General features: G+C 30.9%; 9 protein-coding genes and 2 non-coding genes across 11 annotated transcripts; 3 read left to right on the forward strand and 8 right to left on the reverse strand. All coding sequences in view use genetic code 12, as the record gives it.

Annotated features, from left to right (window-relative positions):
• Positions 1 to 106: 106 nt before the first annotated feature.
• Positions 107 to 1,516, reverse strand: CTRG_01203 (uncharacterized protein; the record flags this gene model as incomplete). The annotated part of the gene is made up of 1 exon (XM_002546852.1): positions 107 to 1,516. One exon carries the CDS (start codon positions 1,514 to 1,516, stop codon positions 107 to 109), a length of 1,410 nt encoding a protein of 469 aa, XP_002546898.1.
• CTRG_01204 (uncharacterized protein) lies at positions 1,462 to 3,117 on the reverse strand (the record flags this gene model as incomplete). Its single annotated transcript, XM_002546853.1, has 1 exon — positions 1,462 to 3,117. One exon carries the CDS (start codon positions 3,115 to 3,117, stop codon positions 1,462 to 1,464), a length of 1,656 nt encoding a protein of 551 aa, XP_002546899.1.
• Positions 3,118 to 5,129: 2,012 nt separating this feature from the next.
• Positions 5,130 to 8,456, reverse strand: CTRG_01205 (protein SNQ2; the record flags this gene model as incomplete). The annotated part of the gene is made up of 1 exon (XM_002546854.1): positions 5,130 to 8,456. One exon carries the CDS (start codon positions 8,454 to 8,456, stop codon positions 5,130 to 5,132), a length of 3,327 nt encoding a protein of 1,108 aa, XP_002546900.1.
• A 1,305-nt stretch (positions 8,457 to 9,761) lies between these two features.
• UGA11 (Uga11p) lies at positions 9,762 to 11,234 on the reverse strand (the record flags this gene model as incomplete). Its single annotated transcript, XM_002546855.1, has 1 exon — positions 9,762 to 11,234. One exon carries the CDS (start codon positions 11,232 to 11,234, stop codon positions 9,762 to 9,764), a length of 1,473 nt encoding a protein of 490 aa, XP_002546901.1.
• Positions 11,235 to 11,555: 321 nt separating this feature from the next.
• On the reverse strand, positions 11,556 to 12,290 carry CTRG_01207 (uncharacterized protein; the record flags this gene model as incomplete). The annotated part of the gene is made up of 1 exon (XM_002546856.1): positions 11,556 to 12,290. The coding sequence occupies one exon, from the start codon at positions 12,288 to 12,290 to the stop codon at positions 11,556 to 11,558; it is 735 nt and encodes a 244-aa protein (XP_002546902.1).
• Positions 12,291 to 13,322: 1,032 nt separating this feature from the next.
• CTRG_01208 (uncharacterized protein) lies at positions 13,323 to 15,629 on the reverse strand (the record flags this gene model as incomplete). The annotated part of the gene is made up of 1 exon (XM_002546857.1): positions 13,323 to 15,629. One exon carries the CDS (start codon positions 15,627 to 15,629, stop codon positions 13,323 to 13,325), a length of 2,307 nt encoding a protein of 768 aa, XP_002546903.1.
• Positions 15,630 to 17,746: 2,117 nt separating this feature from the next.
• On the reverse strand, positions 17,747 to 18,712 carry CTRG_01209 (amidase; the record flags this gene model as incomplete). Its single annotated transcript, XM_002546858.1, has 1 exon — positions 17,747 to 18,712. One exon carries the CDS (start codon positions 18,710 to 18,712, stop codon positions 17,747 to 17,749), a length of 966 nt encoding a protein of 321 aa, XP_002546904.1.
• A 1,569-nt stretch (positions 18,713 to 20,281) lies between these two features.
• CTRG_01210 (uncharacterized protein) lies at positions 20,282 to 22,618 on the forward strand (the record flags this gene model as incomplete). The annotated part of the gene is made up of 1 exon (XM_002546859.1): positions 20,282 to 22,618. One exon carries the CDS (start codon positions 20,282 to 20,284, stop codon positions 22,616 to 22,618), a length of 2,337 nt encoding a protein of 778 aa, XP_002546905.1.
• A 303-nt stretch (positions 22,619 to 22,921) lies between these two features.
• Positions 22,922 to 24,880, forward strand: BMT8 (Bmt8p; the record flags this gene model as incomplete). The annotated part of the gene is made up of 1 exon (XM_002546860.1): positions 22,922 to 24,880. The coding sequence occupies one exon, from the start codon at positions 22,922 to 22,924 to the stop codon at positions 24,878 to 24,880; it is 1,959 nt and encodes a 652-aa protein (XP_002546906.1).
• Positions 24,881 to 24,980: 100 nt separating this feature from the next.
• CTRG_06300 lies at positions 24,981 to 25,052 on the reverse strand. The gene has a single exon. It is a non-coding gene; the product is annotated as a tRNA-Glu (tRNA).
• Positions 25,053 to 25,676: 624 nt separating this feature from the next.
• On the forward strand, positions 25,677 to 25,765 carry CTRG_06259. The gene has a single exon. It is a non-coding gene; the product is annotated as a tRNA-Glu (tRNA).

Consider the following 25,765-nt stretch of genomic DNA (forward strand, 5'->3'; position numbering starts at 1 on the left):
GAACGCATATACTATCTCATCTCTCATCTCGTACTTTACATTTATAGTAAACTCATTAAATTATTGTTATCAATACATTATACACATTATACACATTACAAAAATATCATGATTCAATTAATTGTAGCACTAAATTACACAATTTATCATGAAATTCCTTCTTTGAAATTTCATTACTTCGTTGTTGTAAATTAAACAATTGATTAATATCATAAAATAACCCACCAATTTTATTCATCATATCTTTATTACCAGAATTTTTCAATGGAGTAAACAATTTCTTGATTTTGGTCTTATAAGTATTATTTATTCCTCCTTGGTTAATATTATCATTTTTAATATTCATTTCAATTAATTTTATTTCTCTAGCTCTTAAACTGATAAATATCGTCCTCGATGTAATTTCTTCATATGAATTATTATTCTGATAAAATAGTAAATCATTCTTCATATTATTCATGACTTGTTGTTCCAATTTCGGATTCAATGGACACGATTGAACGGAAAATTCTGGTCTAAATTCATCACTAAATGCAACTATTGGTAATAATCCCTTATGCTTAAAAATTGTACTTGTTTCTTTATTTCCTTCATCAATCATATCATTACTCTCAACTTCCAACACGTGATTTTCCTCATTGTTTTCATTGACATATTTAGGTTTATTATCCATGATTAATTTACATTTCTGTTTAATTAAACTTCGGTCGTGTTCTCCAATGTTTTTAACCATGTTATCTTGAATCAATGGAGTGAAAACACTAGTCTTGGTTCGTTTGATCTCTAATGTAGGAATAGCTTGACTTGATTGATTGTTATTCCGTTCAATTAAATCATCTTCCTCATCCATAATATTAGACATCATAATCAAAGATCCGCCTCCAGTTATACCTGTGACTGTAGCTGTGGTCGTTGTTATTCCTCCTATTCCTCCTCCTCCTCCTTGTTTGTATAAATCATACATCGATTGGGTTCTGGATAATCTATTTGGTGTCATTGAAAGCAGTTGATGTAATGGTTGTTGAAGTGGGGTACTACTCAAACTACTATTATTACTGTTATTATTGTTATTATGGTTATTATGGTTATGATTATTTACAATGTTGATTGGTTTGGTAATTTGTTGAAACCCATTAGTAGAATAGTCTTCAAATTCAACAGCTGGAGAAGGTGATCTTAATGAAACAACTGATGGTCTCTTATTCATGGTTACAACATCATCGAAATATCCTGTCATATTTCCACTACTTCCACCACTATGACCTAAACTTGTACTTGGAATCGTTCCACTTCCAAATGAATTTTTCCATTTTTCAATAAATGAACCTCCAAATTTGGTTAAGGAATAATTTGAAGATGAATATGATGAGTTCAAGGAAGACGACAAATACGCCATGGATAATGATCCAGGAGTTGATCCATGTGTACCATTAATGTCATTCCCATTCTTAATTGGAATGCTCATTGCATGTGTGGTTGCAACATTGTAAGGTTCACAGTAATTGAAGTTGAGCATTTAGTAGGTATTTCCCATCCTTTCATCGAAGTAACAGATTTAGCTAATGAATTATCTGATGAAGATTCCCCAGAACGTGACTGACCATGATTATGCTGTATAGGTATTGGCTGTGTGTTGCATGTATTATTGTTATTATTCTCAGTAGGTTTTCCAGTTTCACCATCCTCATTATTGTTATTGTCTTTAGAATCAGGGTGACCAAAACTTTCAGCTTCCGATATTTTAACATATCTCAGATTCGGAATTAATCCATTAAGAATGAAAATCAATTTTTTTGCAACTATTGGATTCCCTGTCATGACTACAACTCTAGTAACTTCCTTTGATTTCTGACAAGCATTGGAAAATGGTTTGTTACTCAACAGCTTACGAAACTTTATCAATATGGCAAATAAACTAGCTAAAAATGAAGTTGAATAATCAGAATATTTCCCATCCTTAAATTCTAACCAATTTAATAATTCTAATACCCAATTAATCAACATTGGATTATATTGAAATGTTTCATTTTCTGCCGATGATTTCATCAACGTATTGGAATTTATTAGTTTTGGAATATTATGATTATAATGAACTGTTTTAATCAATTTCATAACTTGTGGATTGATTTCAAAATCTCCTTGTAGAATGAAATTTGGAAACTGTATTCTTCTTTTAATCAAATACTGGCATCCAGTGAAATTATTATTTGTATCATAATTAAGTCCAGAATTTAAATGCATTAGTAGTTTCTTGTATATGAGTTTCTGTAGTAAAATCATAAAATGAGTTATTTCATGCCAGTTATTGAAAATTACATCATGCATTGAGGATAAAGATTCCAACGGAATAACCACACCAATGGCAAATCGACTATTAACATGATTATTCTTCGTGGTATCATCGTCTTTAATAGACACTTTTCGTATGCTTGATTCTTTCACTCTTAAAGCAGGGTGTGGTTGCCATTCATTAGGATTCTGATTCGGTAATGACGGTAATTCTGTAAATTCCCCATCACTAATAGAAAACAATCTCGTTATTAGTACAGCAGAATAAGGACCATAAATTGAATTTGATAATGGAGGTAAAGTATGTATTTTTGTAGTTGATTGATTTTCATTTGATGGTAATCCACATCCAAACATAAAGTCATTTAACTGTGATGCGTTATGATAAATCTTTGATGTCATCATTGTTTTAGAAGATTTCTTAAAATTTGATGAATCCTGAACTGGTTGCTGTTGCTGTGAAGGTGATTGATTATTGCTTGATTTAAAATCTGAAGATGTTAATTCACTGGCACTATCGAACAAAACCTGTTTTGAACGTAAGTTACCACCATCTTGAGATATTATAATTCTAAATAATTTGCTGTTGAATTGAAAGGGTTTTAATTGATTTGCATTATGAGTTCCATAAAGGATTTCTCTAGTATATGCATCTTCATAAGAATTTGCTAATCCTTGAGGTGATGTTGGTTTATTTGGTGATTGTAGTTGTTGGGGATGATTATATTGAAATTGTTGGTTTTGCAGTTGGTGTTGGTTATGATGCTGAAGTGAATTTGATGGTGGTTGAGAAGTTGGGGTACTTTGTTTAAATAATCTTCCTAACATTTCTTCTCTTTCAAGAATGCACAATGTCTTCCGTGAGTAGTTGTTTGTCTAGTTTGCTGTTGTCTATTTCGTCGTCCTCGCCGTCGTTTGTTGTGGGTTAATGAATTTTGATATATCTCTGTCTTCTTTTTAACTAACAATCACCTGTCGCTGTCTCTCTCTGTCTCTCTTGTTTGATGTGTCTACGTTTAGTGACACATTTTACTTCCGGAGTCGACAAGTAATGGATACACGAGAAATAGTATTAATTAAAGAAGAATCAGTTGGCAATACTGATGATGTTGTTGTTGTTATTGTTGATAAAAAAAGATGATGAAGTTGCTAACTTGAGGGATTTTTTTTTTTTTTTGGAATTGTTGTTTGATGTTTGTGGATTTTGAGATGTGCTTGAATTATAATTATTTATTATGTACTAGCAAATATACGATAAAGCAGTATCAACAAAGGCGGTAAGTGAACGATGATGGTTGATTGAATGAATGAATGAATTAGAGTAAGACAAGAATGGGGGAAATTATATTTGATAAGCAAAATAAATAAAAGAAAGACGCCAGTGATATCAAAAAGTTTATAATAATCTAAAGTTATGTAACATAAAGGTTAATATACTCCGATTGGTTAACACAAATTATCAATTTCTTACTAAAACAAACTATAATAATTACTGCTGCTGTTACTACTCGTCACTAATAATACCACTACGACTACTGCTTTATCGAATTACTCCCATCGACTAAAAAGCGTAGTTCAGCTCCCGGAGTATGGAGTTTATCCCAATGCACGACTTGTTGGTGCCAGTTACATAAGATGCGACGCTGTCATCTCTCCCTCCCATATGCACAGACACATTTGCCTGCGTTCCCAATCGGGTAAAAAAACCCGATACTGTATAAACAACAAGAAACGCCTTGAATTGTATTACATAACCAACTGTTGGTGTAAAGAGAAACAAACACCGAAGATGCTCCGAGGGACTACTACAAAACGAACATGGCTAATCATAGTCGTGATAACTTTCTAGATTCAACAACAAAGCGGGTAAGACTAATATTTCAAAGCAATACTAACATTCCCCTAACCACCGCCAGTCCCACTTCTTCTTCTTGTTCTAGTACAATGTATGTAACAACTTGCCTCATATATCCTGAATTGTTTCATAAATTGCCGCTTTTTTTTCGCCCTACGTTTTATTATTTATTACCCCATGCAAGTAATTAACACTCATCTTCATTCTCGACTACTCCAATTGGTCAATTTTTAGTTTTCTGATAAACTTCACCAACCAATGATCTTATCAACAACAACCGATCGCCCGAATGGTGAGCGGATACGGGCCGGCGCACTTCAGCTTATACTCTTTTTTTTTCTTGGTGGCTGTACACTTTGGGCGCAAAAAATAAAAAATAAAAAAAAATATTAATAATGGGAGCACGTGATTTCTATCACATGATGTATTTTATCAATCTATAAACTATTGTTACTTTTTTGATGGTTTTAATTTCTGTGATAAATCAAACATCCCTTTTAGATATTTCTTATATCTAATGATATAATAAAGGAACAAACAAAATCCAACATTAAATATAAAATAAGCAACGAAAAATCCAATGTTTCTCCAACGATACGAATATTTAACAAAAACACTCCATAGAAATTCATCTCCATTACTATATGGACAATATGCACAATTAGAAGTATCATTACCATTAACTAAATATCCTGTTGTTCTAGATAAGAATTCTTTGGAATATTCTTGACATGTTTGTCCCAATGGTGGATTAAAATGTGATAATTCCGATTCACTGCATTTAATTATTCTCCCGTGTAAAAATGATGATACTAAATTTTGAATGAAGTATGTATATGGAGATAATTTATTCATAAATGTCCAAAATCCTGGCATGAGATTAACTGGTTGAACAACTCCTGAAAAGGCAACAACAAATGTATACAAAAAGGAAAATATAACAGCAGCACTTTCTAAATCAGGGGCAATATACAATATCATAGCACTAAATGAAACAGTGAATAATTGCAAGAATATTCCTTGGGTAAAATAAAACATACCAGCTTGTGAACCTGCTTCTCGAGTAGCCGGGAAATAGACACATACAAATAGAATACTCCACCGATAAAATAGATAAGTATTTTCTGTAGATGTCACATATATAAGTAAAGACCAATGATAAGTATAGACAGCAGTTCCCTGCTTCAAATGTAGCTCTCAGATAACTGAATCTTTCCATTAACATATTTGCAATTGGTGCAGCAACAACAACAGTAAGAAATCCACAAAACAATCCATTTTGACTTCCCGTGTAAGTTTCTTTAAGATTATAAAAAGTAACCAAACCAATGAATAACCCACCACTAGTCATCATCCCAATTTTAGACATGGCATATTCAGGAAGTCTCCAAAGTGTGGTGGTACTTCTTTGAAGTGTATATCTAAATTGATATAAATAAGGAGTGGCATATTTCTGTTGTAATTTCTTATCTTCAGTTGATCCAGAATTGCTCTTCTTACTTGATTCTTGAATAAGTTCATCTCTTTTATTGTCAGATTGAATTTTCTCCGGTGAATTAGCCCAAATATCTCCCCAGTCAAAAGTACTTGATGCTGTTGCACCAGCTCCAATAGCTTCAAGAATATATTCCGCTGGATTTTCATTGTCTTCACAATGACGTGCACCATTTCTTTCAAAATAATCTAAAATAACACTTGATCTTGGTCCAATATCACCAAAATATGTAACAATACCACCTTTTCTTAATAACAACAATCTATCAAATTCTTCAAATAATGTTGCTGACGGTTGATGAATGGTACATAAAATAGCTTGACCAGAATTGGCTAATGAACGTAATATCTTTATGATAGACCATGCACTTTGTGAATCTAACCCAGATGTAGGTTCATCCAAAAATAACAACAAGGAAGGTTTGGCAACTAGTTCAACACCAATTGACAACTTCTTACGTTGTTCAACATTCAATCCATTACCTAATTTACCAACAATCGCATCCGCATAACCTTTCATATCCAACACATCAATGATCTTTTCAACATAGTCTAGTTTTTCTTCATCACTAACATCATTGGATCTTCTTAATCTAGCAGCAAACTGTAAAGATTCACGAACAGTGAGCTCTTCAGCATGGATATCTTGTTGTTGAACATAACCAGTACGACGACTAAACGAAGAATCTAATGGTTTACCATTAACTAACATATCTCCAGTGATGGTTCCAAAATCAATACGTTGAGCCAACACATTCAATAATGTAGTTTTACCAGCACCAGATTCTCCCATTAAAGCAGTCAATGTACCAGGGATACAAAACCCACTAACATCGTTCAACAATTGACGTTGTTTACCTTGATATGGAATAATATAATCAACTTTTTTCCAAACATAAATATCATTAGTAGCCAATGCTGTGTTTTTGTTTGTCTTGGATGGTGATTTTTCTAATTGAGAACTGCTTGTTGTTTGACCAGGTGATGACTCGATATCTCCATCTTGCTTCTCTGATGGTAATGTAACATGATCTGGAACTTTACCTTTCAAGAATAATAATTTATCACCACCACCAGTGATAGGTTTAATATATTCCGTACCCAAAGCATTAATGGTTAAAAAGAATGCCAAAAATCCAATCAATATACCTAAATTTCTCCAAACATGACTGAATCTATAAGTATAAGAAACAGTTAAATATTTATCACCAGAAACCCAATTTTGACCAGGTATAGAACCAGTAAATGCACAAACTTGTTCACCAGTGCCAACATTCTCATAACCTGGACCTGAAGGAGTTAAATATTGTGAAGTGCATTCCATTTTCCTGCCATGAAATTCACTGGCAATAATTGCTTCAAATGCATATAACACTGGATTAATATATGAAATCCATCTTGAATATCCATGCATTGAAGGACGTTGAATCATATATGATGAATACATTAATGAAGCCAACATAAAAATTCCACCAAGAGCATTAGCACCAGCAATAGTTTTATGAATTGCAGCAATGGCTTGAAACATACTTCCCATTGTTAAATGTAATAATACCACAAATAGATAACAAATGAAAAATTTGCCAGCATCACGTGCCAAATTCGATAAGAAATATAAAATGATAACAAAAAAGACATTAACAATTAAACTTATTGGAATTGACATGATAAATTGTGAAAGTGCATCTGCTGAGGGATGATACATAGAATAGTTCTTTTGTTTCATTAATATTTGTCTATTACTGAAAGAAGCTGAAATTTCAGCCAACCCCATCAATGACATGTATAATACAGCAAAGAAAATAACACCACCTCTTGAAAATGCACCAGATACGTCTTCTGGTGTGTTGTAATATAATGAACCAGCAACAAATGCTTGTGCTATGGCAGCGGTAACAAGTGTAATAGTGTATGCTTTATCACCTTTGATTCTTTGATAACTTCTAATAAGACACAATTTCAATTGTTGTAAATATGAAACAGTAAACGGTGATGAATTTCTAGCTCCTTTCATTTTCTCTTGTTTGACAGATTCATAATATTGATTTCTAATTTCATCATGATTAAGTTGATTATTGTAAATATCAATCTCTTGTATGAGTTCTTTATATTCATTGGAGTTCAACCAACGGTCTTCGAATTCCTCAGCAGTTCTTGGTACTTTATATTCCCAGCCTTTCTTTGGAAATCTACCAATTGGGTCAGTTAAAGCAGTCAAAAACTCAGCAGTAGATTGTCTTGGTGGACATTCCCATCCCATATTTTCAAAATATTTTTTAGCTCTATTAGCAGGTCCATAATAGATTTGATGACCTTCATAAAGAACAGTAACTTTATCAAACTTTTCATAAATATTCTCACCTGCTTGGTAGATTGTAATAAAAGCAGTGGTACCTAATAATTTAGTTGATGTTCTTATAGCTTGAGCAAATTCTAAAGCAGTTGAAGCATCTAAACCTCTGGTTGCATTATCCCAACAATAAATAGAAGCTTGACATGCTAAAGCCTCAGCGATGGAAACTCTTTTTCTTTCACCACCAGAAACACCTCTCACATAATCATTACCAACTTTGGTATTATAAGTATGACGTAAACCAAATACAGTAGCTAATATTTCCTTCTTTGCTTTAATAAACTGATCTCTTGAAATACCATTAATTCTAATATTTGGAGTCTTACAACCAATTGCAAATGTTAACGTTTCATCAACTGTTAAATGTGGGAAATGGGTATCTAATTCTGGGTTGTAGATCAAATCATTTTTAAACATTTTGATCATTTCCTTTTGTGAGTAGTCCATCATATCTAATATCGCCATCAATACCTTTGTACAAATCAAAATCAGTTCCACTCAATGACTTCAAAAACGTAGTACATCCAGCTCCTGGTCTACCCAACACCAAAACCATATCACCAGGTTTAGCAAATCCATTGAAATTTTTTAAGATTTGTCTATTTGGAGTATTTCTTTCCTTAATAGTTTGAATAATTCCATTGATTGGACCTTTAATTAAATCCATTACAGTTGGTACAATAGCAACTGAATCATCAACACCATAAACTGATAAATCTTGAAATGTAATTCCACTTTTTCTTAATACAATACCTTGTTTTCTTGCAAAATAAACAAAATTTGATAAAATCTTAGTTAAATTAAATTCATCTGATTTTAACTTGAAATTTCCTTCTTTATTGGTTATTTCTCTTGATATTTCTCTTGATATTGAATCTAATTTTTTATCAATTTCATGATTCTCAATAGCTGATATGGTTCGAACTAAATTTAATCTTCTTGATTCCTCTCCTTCTTCTTCTTCTCCTTCTACTTGTTCAAGTTGTAGTTGTTGTCTATAGTAATTTGTATCATAATCTACTATAGATGTTTCAGTAGAATAATCATCCAGCAGCAGCAGCATTTTTCTAGGTTTCTTGGTCAAAAATATAATGTCACTTCAATGCAATCCAGGACAATAATAATAACCACCTAAACCTGTCAAAAATTATGGAAAACCCTAACCTTCGTCTTCTTTATATAACCTTTTTATAATTCATCTTTGTGGTTATGATACTTAATTGTGTGAAAAGGATAATTCTAGACTTAATAGTCATCACTATGGTTACTGATATTTCCGGATGGTTTGAATATCCACCATAATTGAATTCAGTGCCTGATAGTAAAAAAAAAAAAAAGTTGCAAAACCATTCCCTCACGGAGTTATCACAACAACATCAATGAAGTGACCGGGATGCCGGTTCTATTCATTAATAATCCAATAACAAGGACAATGAATCCATTGTCTAAGATACATTGGTCAAGGTGTTTGTGACTCTGGTATTTCGTCCATTTTTTGTATGAATAAATTGGTATTTCCGATCTGATGGAATATCCGAGATATGTAATCTACAGAGCGGATTTAGTTTATAACCGCTGGTGCTTTTTGGGAAAATTCAACAAACCCGAAGAATATTGTTAACAATTTATGAACCGATATGAAATGGGTCCTGATGGCAAGGCAGGATCTATATGGTTATGCCAATTTGGTCGTGCCAACTACAATAACTATTTCAACACACGTGATGCAAAAGACAAACTTTTAATTTATGTATATTCTAGGAACTACATTCAAACTTTTGATAAAACATCTTCTAAAATATTCAAGAAAATATCGGCATGTTTCTTTTCAAATACCAAAGTAGGTCTTAATCTAATTGAGTAATCACCACAACCACCCAAATTGACTCCACGTTCTCTACAGGCCAACAAGATTTTATTTCTAAGATCAACATCTTGACAATCCCATGCAATAAAAGTACCGAAATTTTCACCTCTTAAATTGGAAACTTTTTGTGGGAATTTGGAGAAAATATCATTCAAATTCTTGTATAAGTAATCACCTAATTTAGCAGTTTTTTCAACCAAGTTATGTTTAACAATTTCTTGATAAATACCCTTGGCCAAAATTGCTTTAGATGGATCACCACACCAAGTGTTAAATTGTCTATAAGGTAATTTAGGTTGTAAATCAGGATTACTGAAATAAAATCCAGCAGCTTGGAACTTCTTAGAAAACGTGACCATATCTGGAGGAGTTGATAAATTCCAATGTTCATGAGCCCACATTTTACCTGATGCACCAACACCAGTTTGAACTTCATCAACAATAAATAAAATTCCATGTTTTTTAGTAATATCTCTAACACCTTGGAAGAAAAAGGATGTAGCATGATTATCACCACCTTCAGATTGAACTGGTTCAACAATAACGGCAGCAATTTTAGATGGAGAATTTTCAATAATTGATTCTAATTCATATAAACAACCTTGTTCTTCTTCTCTATTTTCAGTTTCAAATTCAGATAATGGATATTTCAATTTTGGGAATGGGGCTTTTGGCCATGGGAAAGCAGGGATATCTAATTTATGAATAGCTTTTGATCTAGTAGTTGATAAAGAACCAAATAATCTACCATGGAATCCTTTATCAAATGATAAAATGCTCATATCCGAAGCACCAGGTAATTTATTTTCCATTGAAGAAGTCAATTCTTCTTGAGTAAATGGTTTATCACCTCTTAATTTAGCATGTTGATACATGAAAGCGGCTTTATAAGCAGTTTCATTGGCATCTGAACCACTTAAAGCTGTCCAAATTCTATCCATACCTGGAGGAGCAGCAGCTAATAAACCATCTTCAAGAATGGTTTTATAATTAGTAGAAGGGAAACATGCCAATGCAGGACGATTAACAATTGAATTAATCATTTCTTCAGATTTAGCAACTTTAATCAATTCAGGATTATTATAACCCAAAGCAATTGAAGAAATTTGACAATAAACATCCAATAATTTATTGCCATCAGCATCACTAATATAATTACCTAATGATTTGAAATAATCAACGACAAAATAAGTAGCATGATTGTCATAAACTTCACCCAATTCTTTATTTAATTCTTGGGATTTTGGACCAGGGATTGATTCAGTTTGGAAAACTGGACCAGTTGGTTCTTGTGGGAAATAGGTTGCAGCAACAGAAGTAGAATTGAATCTCTTTGAGACCTGTCTCAAAGTAGATGATCTAAAAGCTCTAAGCATCGTGTGGTTTGGTAGAGTGGAATAATGAAAAGAGAAATGGTTTGAAGACTTTTTTTTTCAACAAAAGGAATTTCCCACCAGTTTATATAGCTATTGATAGTTGGGGGTTTATAGGAGTTGGTTACCCATTTTTCAGTGTTGGATTTTGTGTCACCTAATTTTTGTTATCGGAGCTCGCTTTACGTAGGCGGCGGAAAAGGCGATCTTTTGAACACAAGTGCACGATAGTCGTGTGGGCAGGGCTAATATACACATGACTCGACAATGTATACTCCACAACATAGATATATTTATTTATATATATTATAGACAATAAGCTATTTAATCCCTCTTCCAACGAACTTGACCCGGTTGACGACCATAATATATACCACCTACTTCTAGATTAGTATTCCATTGGTCAATATAAGAACATAAGGCGGTACTTAATGCTAATTCTCTAACAATTTTAGATTCATCAACAAATAATGTAAATCCAAAGTCACCATTGGTTTCAACTTTCCCTATTCTTTCTCTTATTTCTGATTCCTTTTCACCCAAGTTGTGAACTATTTCTAACCATTTACCACGATATGTCCATTGATAAGTATATCCATTAGCTAAAGTAAACATTCTATAACTATCAATTGCATCAACTCTATGATTAATAATATGCCAACCTAATTCAGCAGCAGGTACTTCTGGAGCTCTAATTAATAAAACATTTCCTCTTAAACCAGCTCTAATAGCAGCCATTGGTTCATCCGGTGGTTGTTGAGAAGAATACATTTTATATCCACCTTTAGCAGCACGAGATCTTTTAAACCAAAAAATTGATGAATTTGGATCGGGGGAACCAATTGGGTTTATTCCATTATTGGTATCAAATACATCAAGGATTTTATTTCCACTTCCTATTCTTTTAATAACAGCATATGAAGAAATTTTCGAATTATCTGTAGGAAATTCTTTGATTGTGGGAACATAATGAGATGCATTTCTATGAGGAGCAAACAATATGGATTTTGCATGGACCACTGGTCTCATGATTGGAGAAAGGATTAATTCAATCGGCATGACGATGTTTCAATAGCAAAATATTGGTATAAAAAAAATTTTGAATCAAAATGCAAAAGGAAGAATTGTTTTTGGTAACAACAAGAAATAGTTGCAAAAAAAAAAAAAAGATATAACCATGGAAATTTCTTTGATAACCATAACACAATAGTATATTTGTAGATTCCACTTCACTTAAACATTTTTTAACAACAAAACAAAACAGTATATTAGAACTATAAAATCAACAAAATAGGAGAAAAGAAAAAAACAAAAAATAAGAAAATCAATCAAAATTAAACGAACTTTCTCCCATAGAGATATATATAATCAACAAATTAATCCATAACCACTTTTCAATTCACATCAATAAAACACCAGCAGCAAGAGCAACCAAACTACCAAAAGTATTCAAATTTTCAACACCTCCACCATTGTGAGCTCTAGTTGTAGTTGTAGTAGTAACTGTTGCATTGCTTGCATTTGCATTATTATGATGAGCTTGATTATTGTTGTTATTCTTTCTATTACTACTCTTATCTGATTTATCATTCTTATTTGGATTTGAGACAGCTGAAACTAATCCAATTGAAACGATAAATACTGAAAGAATTTTTGAAACTTGCATTGTATTAAGAAGTTATGATTATCTAATGATGATTATTTAAAAAGGAAATGGGAAATTAAAAAAAAAAACAATTCAATCAAGAGAATGAAGAAACGCAAGAGGAAATACAGGGTTATATATATATAAATATTCATTATAAAATAAAGGGTCAGAAGGTATTAAGGAAACTGAATTAAGGGATGTTCCATAGTTTCCTTAAAATTGCAAAAAAAAAAAAAATGAAGGTTTAGCATAAAGGGGCATTAAGTGTAATATTCATTCAAAGTGTTAAGTTTCTTGGTATGCTATGCACATTGGGTGGTAGGTAGTTTGGTTATTCCTTCCTAGTTTAAAACATATCATAATATCATTAGTATAAATATATGTATATATTATTTTGTATAACTTATGTAGCAATTGAACCAAGAGCCCTGACAAAAATTTTCTTATTCATTTTCCTTTTGCTTTTCCTTTTCATTGTCCTTTTGCTTTTCATACAGTTTTTGTAATTCTATTAAATCATTAACTTGTAATGAATAACTCCAACGGGAATTATCAAGCATAATTAAGTTTATGAAATAATCAGGTCTCATACCAATTCCTATTTTATGATTTTTCTTGTAATCTTGTAATAATGACTTTACTTTATTGAAATTTTTATTAATCATTTCCTTTAATTCTAAATTGTGATAATTTGTAAAATTCATTGTTTTAATCCATTCTTTTAATAAATCAACATGTTGTAATAAATCTAAATGATCATTAATTGATAATTTATTAAGTCTAATTAAAAATTCATAATTTTCTAATTCTTTAGATGATGTATGTTTAGATATCCAAGTTTTTGATTTCTTGATTAATTCTTTAATTTTATCTGTTTTATACCAAAGTCGGAAATTATTCATATAAGTATATGAACGATGAGTTTTCTTGGTTAATGAATTTAGATTGTATTCATCGTTGAGAATATTTATAAAATTTGATGGGATATATGATAATTGATTCTCAACAAGTGTTAAAACCAATGGTGATAATTCATCATATGAACTAAAATGATTATTTCGACAATTGTAAACTTTTAATTGTTGGTTTTTCAATACATTATTAACTTCATTTGGTTTTGAATGCATATCTAAGAATTTTTTCTTTAAAGGATCCATTTCGATGAAATTATCATATCTTGAAGGTGCTGGATGGTCAGTTAATGCTAATCCAGTGATATCAATATATAATCCAGTGTCAATATCGATGAATCTTGCATCTATATTGTTGTTTCCATTTCCTTTTTTTCTATGAGTTATTGATGAACCAACATCAATGAAATATCTTCCCATTCCATCAAATTCATTATATGAATCACCAACATTTTCAATAACCAAAGATTGATTGAAATATCTTCCAAGTTTATATAATTCAGAAATTGGCATTTGTACATCAATATCAGTATCCCAAGGAAATGCAATACCATTCCAATACCAAGATAATAATGATCCATGAGCAATCCATGTAATTATACCATTTTCTCTTGCAAAATTTAAATAATTTTTAATTAATCGATGTAAAATTATAAATTGTTCATCTTTACCAATAGTTATTCCATTGAAGAATCTCCAATCATAATGTTCACCCATCCAATCATCTTTAATTTTTTTTAATAATTTAGCTTCCGAGAAATATTTTGGTGGATCGTTACATTCATGACTAAATTTAATTGAATCAAGGAATTTCTCATCCATTGGATTGAGTTCTTGTTTCTTTTGTTGAAGATCTGTAATTATATGTTCTGGATTAATATCAAATAATTCTTCAGGAATATCTAATGTATAATCGCTAAATGAGTGATGGGTTTTAATTGGAGGATATGAATTGATTAAAGACTGATAACTTTGTAATACATTAAATGTTGTTGGATAAGACAATTCAGACATCATTTCATTGTGTAATATTGAATTATTTAAATGGTTGACATTGTAATTTTTAACTGGGAATTGATATGAAGTACCATTTGTTAAAAATATTAACTTCATTGGTGAAGGAGCAGATGAATAAAGATATGATTTGCCTAATAATTCTCTATTTGGTTTTGTTTGAGGTCCAGTTGGACCAGTTATATTATAGCCCAACAATGAATCGGGAGCATATTGACAATAATCATTGATATTAAATAATTTTGAATCTTTAATTAAATCTTCTTTATCCGAAATATCAAACATTGAAGAACACAAGTTTGATTTTTCTGGATTGATGATATATTTATATAATTTTGACAAATCTACCCAATCAGACCAATGAAATGGTAATTCCAAATCCTGTTGCTTATTTGCATTTAATTGGATATAGTTATAATAAACCGATAATGTTAATCTTGGGTCAAATGGTTGAATTAAAGGTTTATAAGAATCATGTTTGAAATAATCTGGAATTTCAACTTCTAAAGGTAATTTCAAATCATCGATTAAATCCCATAATTCATTCTTGTTATTCTTTTCATGTTTAATTTTGAAATCTTTAATGTAATTCATTTGTGTCAAGAAATTTTTATTTGATTCTAAATGATGATTAGATTCTAGTATAGAATAATACCATTGATTGAACTTGTGTTTTAACTGATGGTTTATTTGAGTCTTGTATTGCTTTATCGATGGCATTTGAAATAAAGTTTTAGATGATATGAATATTGTATACGTTATGGTTAACAATAGTATTGATCTCATTAGAAATCGTGGTGATAAAAGTTTATTTAGTCTGGGCATGATAATATTTCGATGCAAATAGATGACGGTAGTGATGATAGTAGTAGATAATACAAGGTTGAAGTAGATTTTAAATGGAATAATCAATAAAAATTAAAAACCAAAATATGAATGCAAATTGTGGATTTGTTTTATGACTTCAAAATATAAACAGACCAAAAAAAAAAAAAAAATTGGCCCCAAAATAAAAATTAAACCACCTAGGCTTGGCTTAGAATATGTCGAGATTTGAAAATGAATATAAGCTATGGAAATCTTTATAAATGAAGTTGATTAGAACACATCAACGAGTAAGATATTGAAAAAGAGAAAGTTTGCCTTATTTTAGTTTATTTTAATTTAATTCAGTTTTGGGAATTATGTCGATATATAAATATATAACTTCGGGAGAAATAAAGATTAATTTTTACTAAGAAAACATTCTTCTTGTCAAAGTTTAGTGTAACAAAGGGTTGATGCAGAAGAGAAGAGAAGCAGTTGCCCACGTCCACGTCCATGTTCATGTCCATGTCCATATCAATAGGCGATATGAAGTTTAGCCGACTTACACAAATCAGCAATACGCCTTGGTATTTGTGTGATCTTTTTTTTTTAATCATTATGTTTTTTAGCAATTTATAAACTCCTCCCATGGGAAATGAAAAAAAAAAAATTTTCTCTTTATTGTCTTGTTTAGACATTGCTGATTAAAACAAATAGGGAAAAGTGGTTGAATTTATAGCGTCAGTAGCAATGCCTCGTTTGGCTTGGATGGGGTCTTCGACAGTAACACCAACAACAGATTCTTAGAAATAATATCGCCATTGATGATTGAAGTTTAAACTTTGGTGTAAGTTAATCGTGTGAGAGAGGGTTTGCGGGTGAATGATTGATTTCTCCTCTGTGTCAGATGTGCCATTATTAAAAAATAGAATAAAACAATTTTAGACAAGACAAGACGACGGTCCTGCCATTGTTAATGAGCTAAGATTTACCATCTCTGTGTCCATTGTTCTTGGCCGTGGTGGTACTGTGCTTTGTTTTTAAAGTTAAATGTCACACGAAGTCATTCCGGTAGAATCTCGCCTTACCATTGTGCCCACACCTCGAGCACAATCAGGCTACTACGGCGGCGATTAGTTGGTCACCTCGAGAGACACGTCGACCTAAAATAGCTAATAACTAAAAAAAAATTTTCTTGGTCAAGGGACTGTGGTTTAAAATGATTTAAGTCAACAGTTATTCTATGTACGTGTCGGTTTAATTTAGGAGTGAAATACGTTTTATCATTTTATTATTTATTTTTTTTGTTTAATTGTATTGGGTTTTGTTACCTACTCGTCTTGTGTGTTTGGTTGATAATTATATTGGTTTTGATTGGTCACAAGACCTTTGGTGAAACTAAAAAATAATTATACTTACACGCGACGGATATTTTTACAGTACATAACCTTTTGAGTGGTTGTGGTAGTGGTAGTGGTGGTATTCATTGCTGACGTCACATGAAAAGTAACACGTCTTGTTTCTCTCCTTCTTTGTAGTATTTCTCCACTTTGGTTCTGTACATAAATTCATACTTTGTTGTGACGGATTTAAACTTCCAGTTTGTGGAGTAACACAATGGCAAGTCACGCGACACATACATTACTGGGCATTCAATTCTAGCCTTTTTGGTATAGAACAAGTCAACTATCACCTAAAATTCGACACAACACAGGCAGTATCAAACTTGACATGCACATTAACATTAACATTCAAATAACAGAGAATTTTTATGGGCTCGTACTTGAGCTAACATTATGCATATAGATTTTGGTTATCAGTGAAATTCAATTAATAAATTAGGTTCATTTATCTTAGCCAAAAGTATTTTACGAATGGGCGGCTAATCTATGGAAAAAAAATTTGATTTCGGTATTAGCGTTATATCGTTTGTGCCGTTTCATTGGTTGGATATATTCCCCCATATAGACTCCATCCCCTATTCCTCTTCTTCTTCTTTGTCGTCGTCGTCTTCTCCTGCAAATGCACAGAACAAAATTGTGCATGCACGAAAATTACAACTCTACACGACTGTGTCCAAATTGGGTAATATATCAAATTGTTTGGTCTAGTCGTCTATCTCATTCCCACTCACACTATATATCTATTTCTCTAATTAAGATATCCTCTTTCAGTTCAGATAATGAACCTAGTAGGTTAACATTCTCATTATCAACACCGGTTGATGGATCTTGATAATTCCCATTATTTCCAAATTGTATAATACTACTGCTACCTCCATAAATAACATCATCTTCAACACCAACTCTATTACAACATATAGCTGTAACTTTCTCTTCATTATTAAACCATTTAGGTACTATACTATGTTCATGATTAACATAGGGAAATAATCTTAATACCCAATAATTAACAGTGGTCCATTCGGGTTTATCTTGTTCCAATTCCAAATTCTCTGCTAATTCAACTCTTTTAGAGAATGATAATTCTGTTTTCAAAGAAGGTGATTTTGGATGTAACCAATTCATAGGACATATCAATAATTTAGCCTTTTGAGTATATGAACTTAAACTAAATTCAAAGTGATTAAATGGAGCTTCAAATTTATAAGGATTTAAATCCATACAAATACCAATATTTGAAATAATCTTTTTTGATTGACCATTCTTGTTGAAATCTAATTCAATACTTGGGAATCCTTTAATTGGATTTTCTGAACTACCCCATTTTTCATCAGTTTCATATAAAAAAGTTTTCCTATAATTATAAATCAATTTTCCTGATCCATTAAATACTGCACAACTATTATATATAGTGTTTTCTTGAGCTATCTCAGGATATCCAATAAATGTTAGACATTGATATTTCTCACTTATTTCTTTAGCTAAATTTAATGAAGGACCATAATTTTTAGTTGATTCTAAATATGGTTTGATATGGGATGGATCAGTGAAATTATACCCAGTTATTGCTAATTCTGGAAGTACTATTAAATCAACAGGTGATGTTATTTTGTTTAATAATGATTTAACATGGGATATATTTGTATTTATTTGACCAATTCTTGGGTTTAATTGCAATAATGCAACTTTAATCTTCATTGTATATTTCTAGTCGTGATTGAAAGGTAATCTGTCGGTATAAATTTCTTCGCCTCCTTTTTCAATTTTTTTTTTTTTGTCGTGTCAAATATTTTTTTCTGTCGCCTTGTCGCGGGTCGTGTGGTTTTCGTCCCAGCCCGATTAGGGCCTTAACCTATCAACTTTTACATACAACAAGGCTACTCTGTATCATTATCCCGTTCAATTTAGATCAGACATGTATAACCATTAGCAATCCAAATAAATCACGTCAAACCATTCGGCAAACTAAAAACAAAGGGGCGACCGGCATTGCTAAACTAGTGTTTTTAAACGTATTCACCTTTCTTTTATGCATTTTGTGTGATTGATTATTGGGGGTCAAAAATGCCGGTCCACCATTTAACCTATAGTCAAAGCCAGGTTATGATTATGAATGTTGATTTGTTGTTCTTTTACGTCGCTACATAGATTCTACTATCACTGGATTTTGTTTATGGGTCTTACTGTTCTTTGGAACGGTTTTTATTTTCATTAATTTATGCAAGGGACATCCTTCGGTGATATCGATTCTCGATTTGCTTGGTTCATAAATTCTTAAAAGGGTTAAATTAAAAATACACAAATTTACTGGACCTGTGGCAGTTTCAAATCAACATAGCCTACATTTACAAGCCAAGTCGACATTTGGAGGAGATTACTTAGTCTTGAACTTTAATTGATATTACACATTGACCTAGAACGTTGTACAAGAGTTATCGACTGAGAAACAATGATTATCATTCTAGCGCCCTTGTTAAACTAAGCCGAATCTACCATGAACTTCATCCTCCTCCTCCTCCTCCTCCTCCTCCTCCTCCTCCTCCTCCTCCTTTACCGCCATCATTAACACCACCACCACAATTCATATCATTCACCGGTAGAGAAAAAAAATTCTCGTGTGTTTAAAAGCCTACGGGGGCTTCAAATGCTCTTCTGAAATTTTTACATAAAATATTGTTATTACTTTGTTCATCTAAGCCCAGCAAAATCAAATGATCTGTTCAAAAAATCAACCAATCACAGCAACCTTACCTGACGTTTCCCCTCTCTCTCTCTTTCTCCTCAATGGTCATCATCTATTATTCATATCCATTATCCTGATCTGTTGCTATATTTATTTCTCTCTCACTCTACGAACTGTTTATATCTCTTTGTATTTATATGGTCGTGTGATGCCTATAACCTGCCCCTTGGTTAAGATCACACGACTCTGCCCTGTGCTGATTACATAATTATGAAAAATAAAATTATTCCGATCGAAGAAAAAAGAAATTTTCTCGGCGGGGCTTAGGTAATCAACATAAAGAGATACAAAAAAAAAAAAAATTGAACAAAAAAAAGGATCCAGAATTGCTACTTGGTTGATCCAAGTTCCACTTGGTTGATTATTTATAGAATTATAAATATTGATTATTTTATTCTTCTATTCAATTTCTTCATAACTTTATTTATAACTATAGCATTTAATTTATTAGTATCATAGATTTACATTTGTATCTATAGAAACCCTTTTCAGCATTTTTTTTTAGTTTTGATTTCAAGCACAATATGGCAGTTATACGAAGATCTAGAGGTGTTGTGTTTGTAACAGCATTCTTAGCTATCAATTTAATCATACTATCCCTATTCCATGTCAAAACAATAAACACAGTGATCATAAAAAGTCCTAGTTTCGAATATATTAAACAATTAATTTTCCAGAATAAAAATCCAGATATAAGTATAGAAGAATCAAATGCATTTTATGGTAAAATTCTTGATATGAGCAAAGATAAGCTAGAGAAGAATTCAGAGGTTTATAAATCAAGAAAATATTCGGATCTAGATATCAAAGATATTATTGAAATACCTCCGGATATTCCTAAAAGTTATCAACGATTCGATCCAAGATTTACATTTGGACTTTTATTGCAATATATAAATTCACAACCACAAGATAATATACAGGGTTTAGAAATCCCGAGTTTCCATTGGAGTGATTATGTTGATATGTCAAGTTTAGAATCAGTTTTATTAAGTAAAGAAAAACGCAAATGTGAATCATTTGATGTTACTAAAAGAAACCCAAGAACTAATTTAAGAGATGATTTGAGATATCCTAATCTTTATTGTATTGATGATGAAGAAATTGAAGAGATTTTAAATAATCAAGAAGAGAATTCAAAACATAATCCTGAATTCAAAGCAAGATTAAGAGAAATATCATCACTGTCTGTTTCAACTGGTTTTCATATATTTGCATGGACGGGTAGAAATACTAAACTTAATCGACCATTATTAGGTAGATCTTATATTATGGATTTCATGCCAATTCCTTCAACTTTGGTATTTTTATTACCTAATTCAAAGAGAATTCAATTCAATATCAATCAACAAAATAGAAAGAAAATATCATATACCCCAGAATTATTCAAGACTGATATAACTATTAATTTAAATCAAGAAATTCAAAATTTAGTTAAAAAATTACCAACTGAAGAGCATTTACCTTATGAAAAGCATTTAAAACATGATGCATTTGTTGATAAGTCTCAAAATCTTGTTGATGATCTTATAAAATATGAATCTTCTTTGAACAAAACTGATAAGCAATATCTTGAGTCATTACAAAATTCATTGACTATTACAAATCCACCAAAATATTTCTACGAAGGTAAACTCATTAAAAGAGAAGCCAATTTTGCACTTGGAGGTCATTATGATTGGAGATTTATGGATGGGATAATTAATAATACACCAAAATTATCAGTATCAATTCATCAATTAATTAAATCTTGGTTAAGATTAACAAATCAATATGGCTTAAGTACTTGGATAGCACATGGTTCTTTATTATCTTGGTATTGGAATGGAATGCAATTCCCTTGGGATACTGATATTGATGTACAAATGCCAATTGAAGATTTACATAAATTAGCAAGAAATTTTAATCAGTCAATGATTGTTGATTTTGGAAATAATGAATCTGAGTTAAAATTTGGAAGATATTTCTTAGATGTTTCAAATATTTTATCACAAAGAACAAGAGGAAATGGGAATAACAATATTGATGCAAGATTTATTGATGTTGAAACTGGATTGTATATTGATATTACTGGATTAGCAATTAGTGAAAGTAGAGCACCAGTTAGATATAATTCATTATTAGATGGATCAGGATTAGAAAGATCAAGTAGAGATGCAACTATAACTCAAACCCAAAGAAATCAATATTTACAAGCTTACAATTGTCGAAATAATCATTTTTCAAGACTTAGTGAATTATCTCCATTAAGGTTAAGTATGGTTGAAGGAGAATTTTCTTATGTACCTAGTGAATTCGAAACTATTTTAAAAATTGAATATGGTGAAAAATCAATGGCCAATGTTGACTTTAAAGGATATGTTTATTTACCAAAATTAAGAATGTGGGTTAAAAAGAGTCCAATTGTTGATTATGTACTTAAAGATTTAACACACAAGGAGAAAGTAGCCATAAAGAAATCAGCTAAACCAATTACAATTGATTTAAATGATGAACAATATTTGGAATATTTCTTGCAAAATCAAGATAGTTTGCTTGATTATTTGGTAACTAACAATATCACATTAATTCATGAAAATGAAATTATTGATTTCTTAGATGGGAAATCCACCAAATCTATATATTTCAAAGATGGTGTACCAAATGTTGTATTGTTGACTGATTTAAGACAAGATTTGTTTAAATTCAAAGCAATAATGTCAAATTATGATTATGCACAAGAGATAAATAAGCTCAAAGTATCATTAGATGAAACCCAATCATCTCTTGACCCTGATATTGCCAACAATCAAGCTCCAAAAATAAACAAAAAAGATGAAGAGAATCATAGAAATAAATTAATTCCTGGTGAATTTATATAGCGGTTTAAGTAGTATAAACACAAGAGGCTATGAAAATAGATACAAATGCATGATGATAATGATACAAACAAAGAAACAACTGGAGTAGAGGAACGTGTTTCATTGGCCATGAGCGATGACATAATTCCTGTATCTCCCTTTTTTTTTTGCAATTAGAGTGGCTTTAAATGTTCCTGAACAAAAGGAAAGGGGAGCAGCAACTTTATCCATCAACAAAAAAAAAAAAAACAAATAACAAATCTGACCAGGAAATATTTCCAACTTATCTACAACAACTTTGTTTTTTAATGGAGCCATGGGACAATGATAATAAGGAAAAGATCAGTATATTTGATAGTTATAACATTGGTATTGTTTATCATAGTACATTTCATATATAATTTATTTAATCATCATCGACAATTTCAATTTCATAAACCACCCCCACATGTTATCTTTCCCAAAGATTTTAATCCATCAATAGATAAATCATTATTTCTTGAAGAGTCCCAAACTATTCATATTGGTTATAATTCACGTGATTCACTTCTGGGTACTACAACATTTCATCTGTATGAATTTTCAGTATTTAATTCTAAAAAATTCGTCAATCTGGATTTTGAACAATGTGGTCTACTTGAATCGAAAAATACAATAAGCATTAATAAACCAATTGATATGAAAGTTTCATTATTCAAAATTCTAAGTAAATTATTGTATGATATGAAAGATGATGAATATCTTAAAGAATTACAACCTTTTATCATACCAGAGCTTTTAATTCAATTGAAATTAAATATAATTGATAAATTTTGGTATAGATTTTCAGGAAGTGCGATTTGGTTAGATCAATATCAAGTATTTTTCATGATTTCAAGAATTATTTATTCTCCAAAAGGTATTAAAAATCAACCTGTTTTATCTTTAACATATGCACAAATTTATGATAAGAATTGGAATGAAATACATGGGAAATTGGTTGTTCCAAGTAACAATCTAAATAAGCAACAACAGCAACAGGAACTGTTTAAAGATCTAACGTTTCCTTGTTTTTTACGGATTCCATTTTTTCATGATTATGATCAAACTCTGGGGAAATATTACGGACCTGAAGATCCAAGATTGACACTTGTTAATGTAAATGGATATGAAGAGCCGCTAATTATTTTTAATTCTTATAATAGAAAATTCATTGATGCTGATGATGATGAAGATATTGGATTAGGTAAAGAAATTAAATTTTTCAGATCAATGTATATGTGTTATCCATGGAAATTTCAACTTGATAAATCAAATGTTGAAGGTATATCAACTCAAGAATATAATGATCACATTTATAATAAAATTATTGAATTTAAAATTAAAAAATATGAAACTTCATTTTCAAATCAAAAAAATTGGACTCCATTTATATCATCTAGTGATAAATCCAAAATTAAATTTGTTTATCGATGGACTAATTTAGATATCTTATCATGTGATTTAACTACTGGATTTTGTGAATTTGAATATAAAATGAATAAAACTTTATCACCAAAAAATAAAGTTGGTCCATTACGTGGAGGGACACAACTAGTTAATTTAAGTGATATAATACCTGATAAATCAATCTTACTACCCACTAGAGAAATTTTTGTTGGATTCGCAAGAACACATCTTGATGATTGTGGATGTGGTAAAACAATGTATCGACCAAATCTTGTTATTCTTGTTAAAGATATAATTGATGATCAAATTTATTATAAAGTTAGTCATATATCACCCTCGCTATCTTTTGATATACCAATTCCAGGTTGGAGTGAACCTGATGATTTGTGTTATGATTTGAATATCCTTATACCTTATAGTATTTCCAAATGGGATATATCAAGTTTGAAAAAAATTGAATCAAATTATAAAGTCAAAGATGAATTAATATTAACTTTAACTATAAGTGATGAAACAATTCATAAACTAAATATAAGAGGGCTATTTCAATCAATTTTGAATTTAAATGATAATTCATTGTTTAAAATTCCAAGTTCAAATCCTAAATTGCCTTCCTCCTCAAAAAGTACAGATTCACATCTTAAATATCTTGGATATAATAATGATAATCTCATGTGTGCTTTAAAAGGTTCAGATGAATTTTGTTTTAATTATGGTCAAAGTTTCTACGAAAAGCATCCAAATTTGAAGAATAAAAAGAAGAAAACCAAGAAGAAGCCAAAGGATAGGGATCTATCTAGATACGTGAAGACTTTAAATGAATATTTATATAATATGGTTTTTCAAAATAGATAGATTTTCTTTATAAAATATACATTTTATTCTTAATATTATCAATCAAGAATCGGCCGAGCATAAAAAAAAAAGACACCTAGGTCCAAAAAATATTTTCCTACATCGGGACGGGGAATCGAACCCCGGTTTAGGCATGGAGAGTGCCCAGTGATAACCACTACACTACCCCGATCTAGTGGTTGTTGTTGCAAAATATCCACAATTTATAGTAGGGCAGTATTCAACATATGAACCAACTTGTAATATGCTTGAAACTGAACAATCAAATAAATTAGGCATTTGCAACATAAAATAAATGTTATATAATTGGCTGCACATCAATCATAATCATAGTTGAGCAGTGTATTTGCTTCTGAGAGTAACTAATATGTCTTACTGTTATCCGAATTCGCCACTAATTTGACCACTAATCTGCTTAAATTTGTACAAGTTTGTACTTTATTCATGTTTTTACTACTTTAAAATAATCTTAATAATCTATTGTTTATGATGTTTTTGATTTATTGATTTTTTTTTTTGTTGTTGCCTTGATTAGGTTTTAATATTAATTTATAATTCATAAAAACTTTGTTATAAACTTAAACTAAAATTCATTTTCATATAAACTCAACAGAATATCCAATATTAAACATTAAACATATTAATTAAATATTCAAGCTTAAAAAATTAATTAATTTAAACTTTCCCATTATAAATTAAATTAGAGTATCTTAAATTGTCACAATTTAAACAGTTTTCACATGTTGTTTAAATTATATTACCAAATTGACTGATTTGAATACACTTTCATGTGATTTCCTTTATAGTGTAGTGGCTATCACGGTTCGCTTTCAAATCCTCTGGGTTTAAAGTTCCGAGCAGACCGGGGTTCGATTCCCCGTAAGG

This window comes from Candida tropicalis (assembly GCF_000006335.3).
Source record: "Candida tropicalis MYA-3404 genomic scaffold supercont3.2, whole genome shotgun sequence".
Classification (NCBI taxonomy): domain Eukaryota; kingdom Fungi; phylum Ascomycota; class Pichiomycetes; order Serinales; family Debaryomycetaceae; genus Candida; species Candida tropicalis.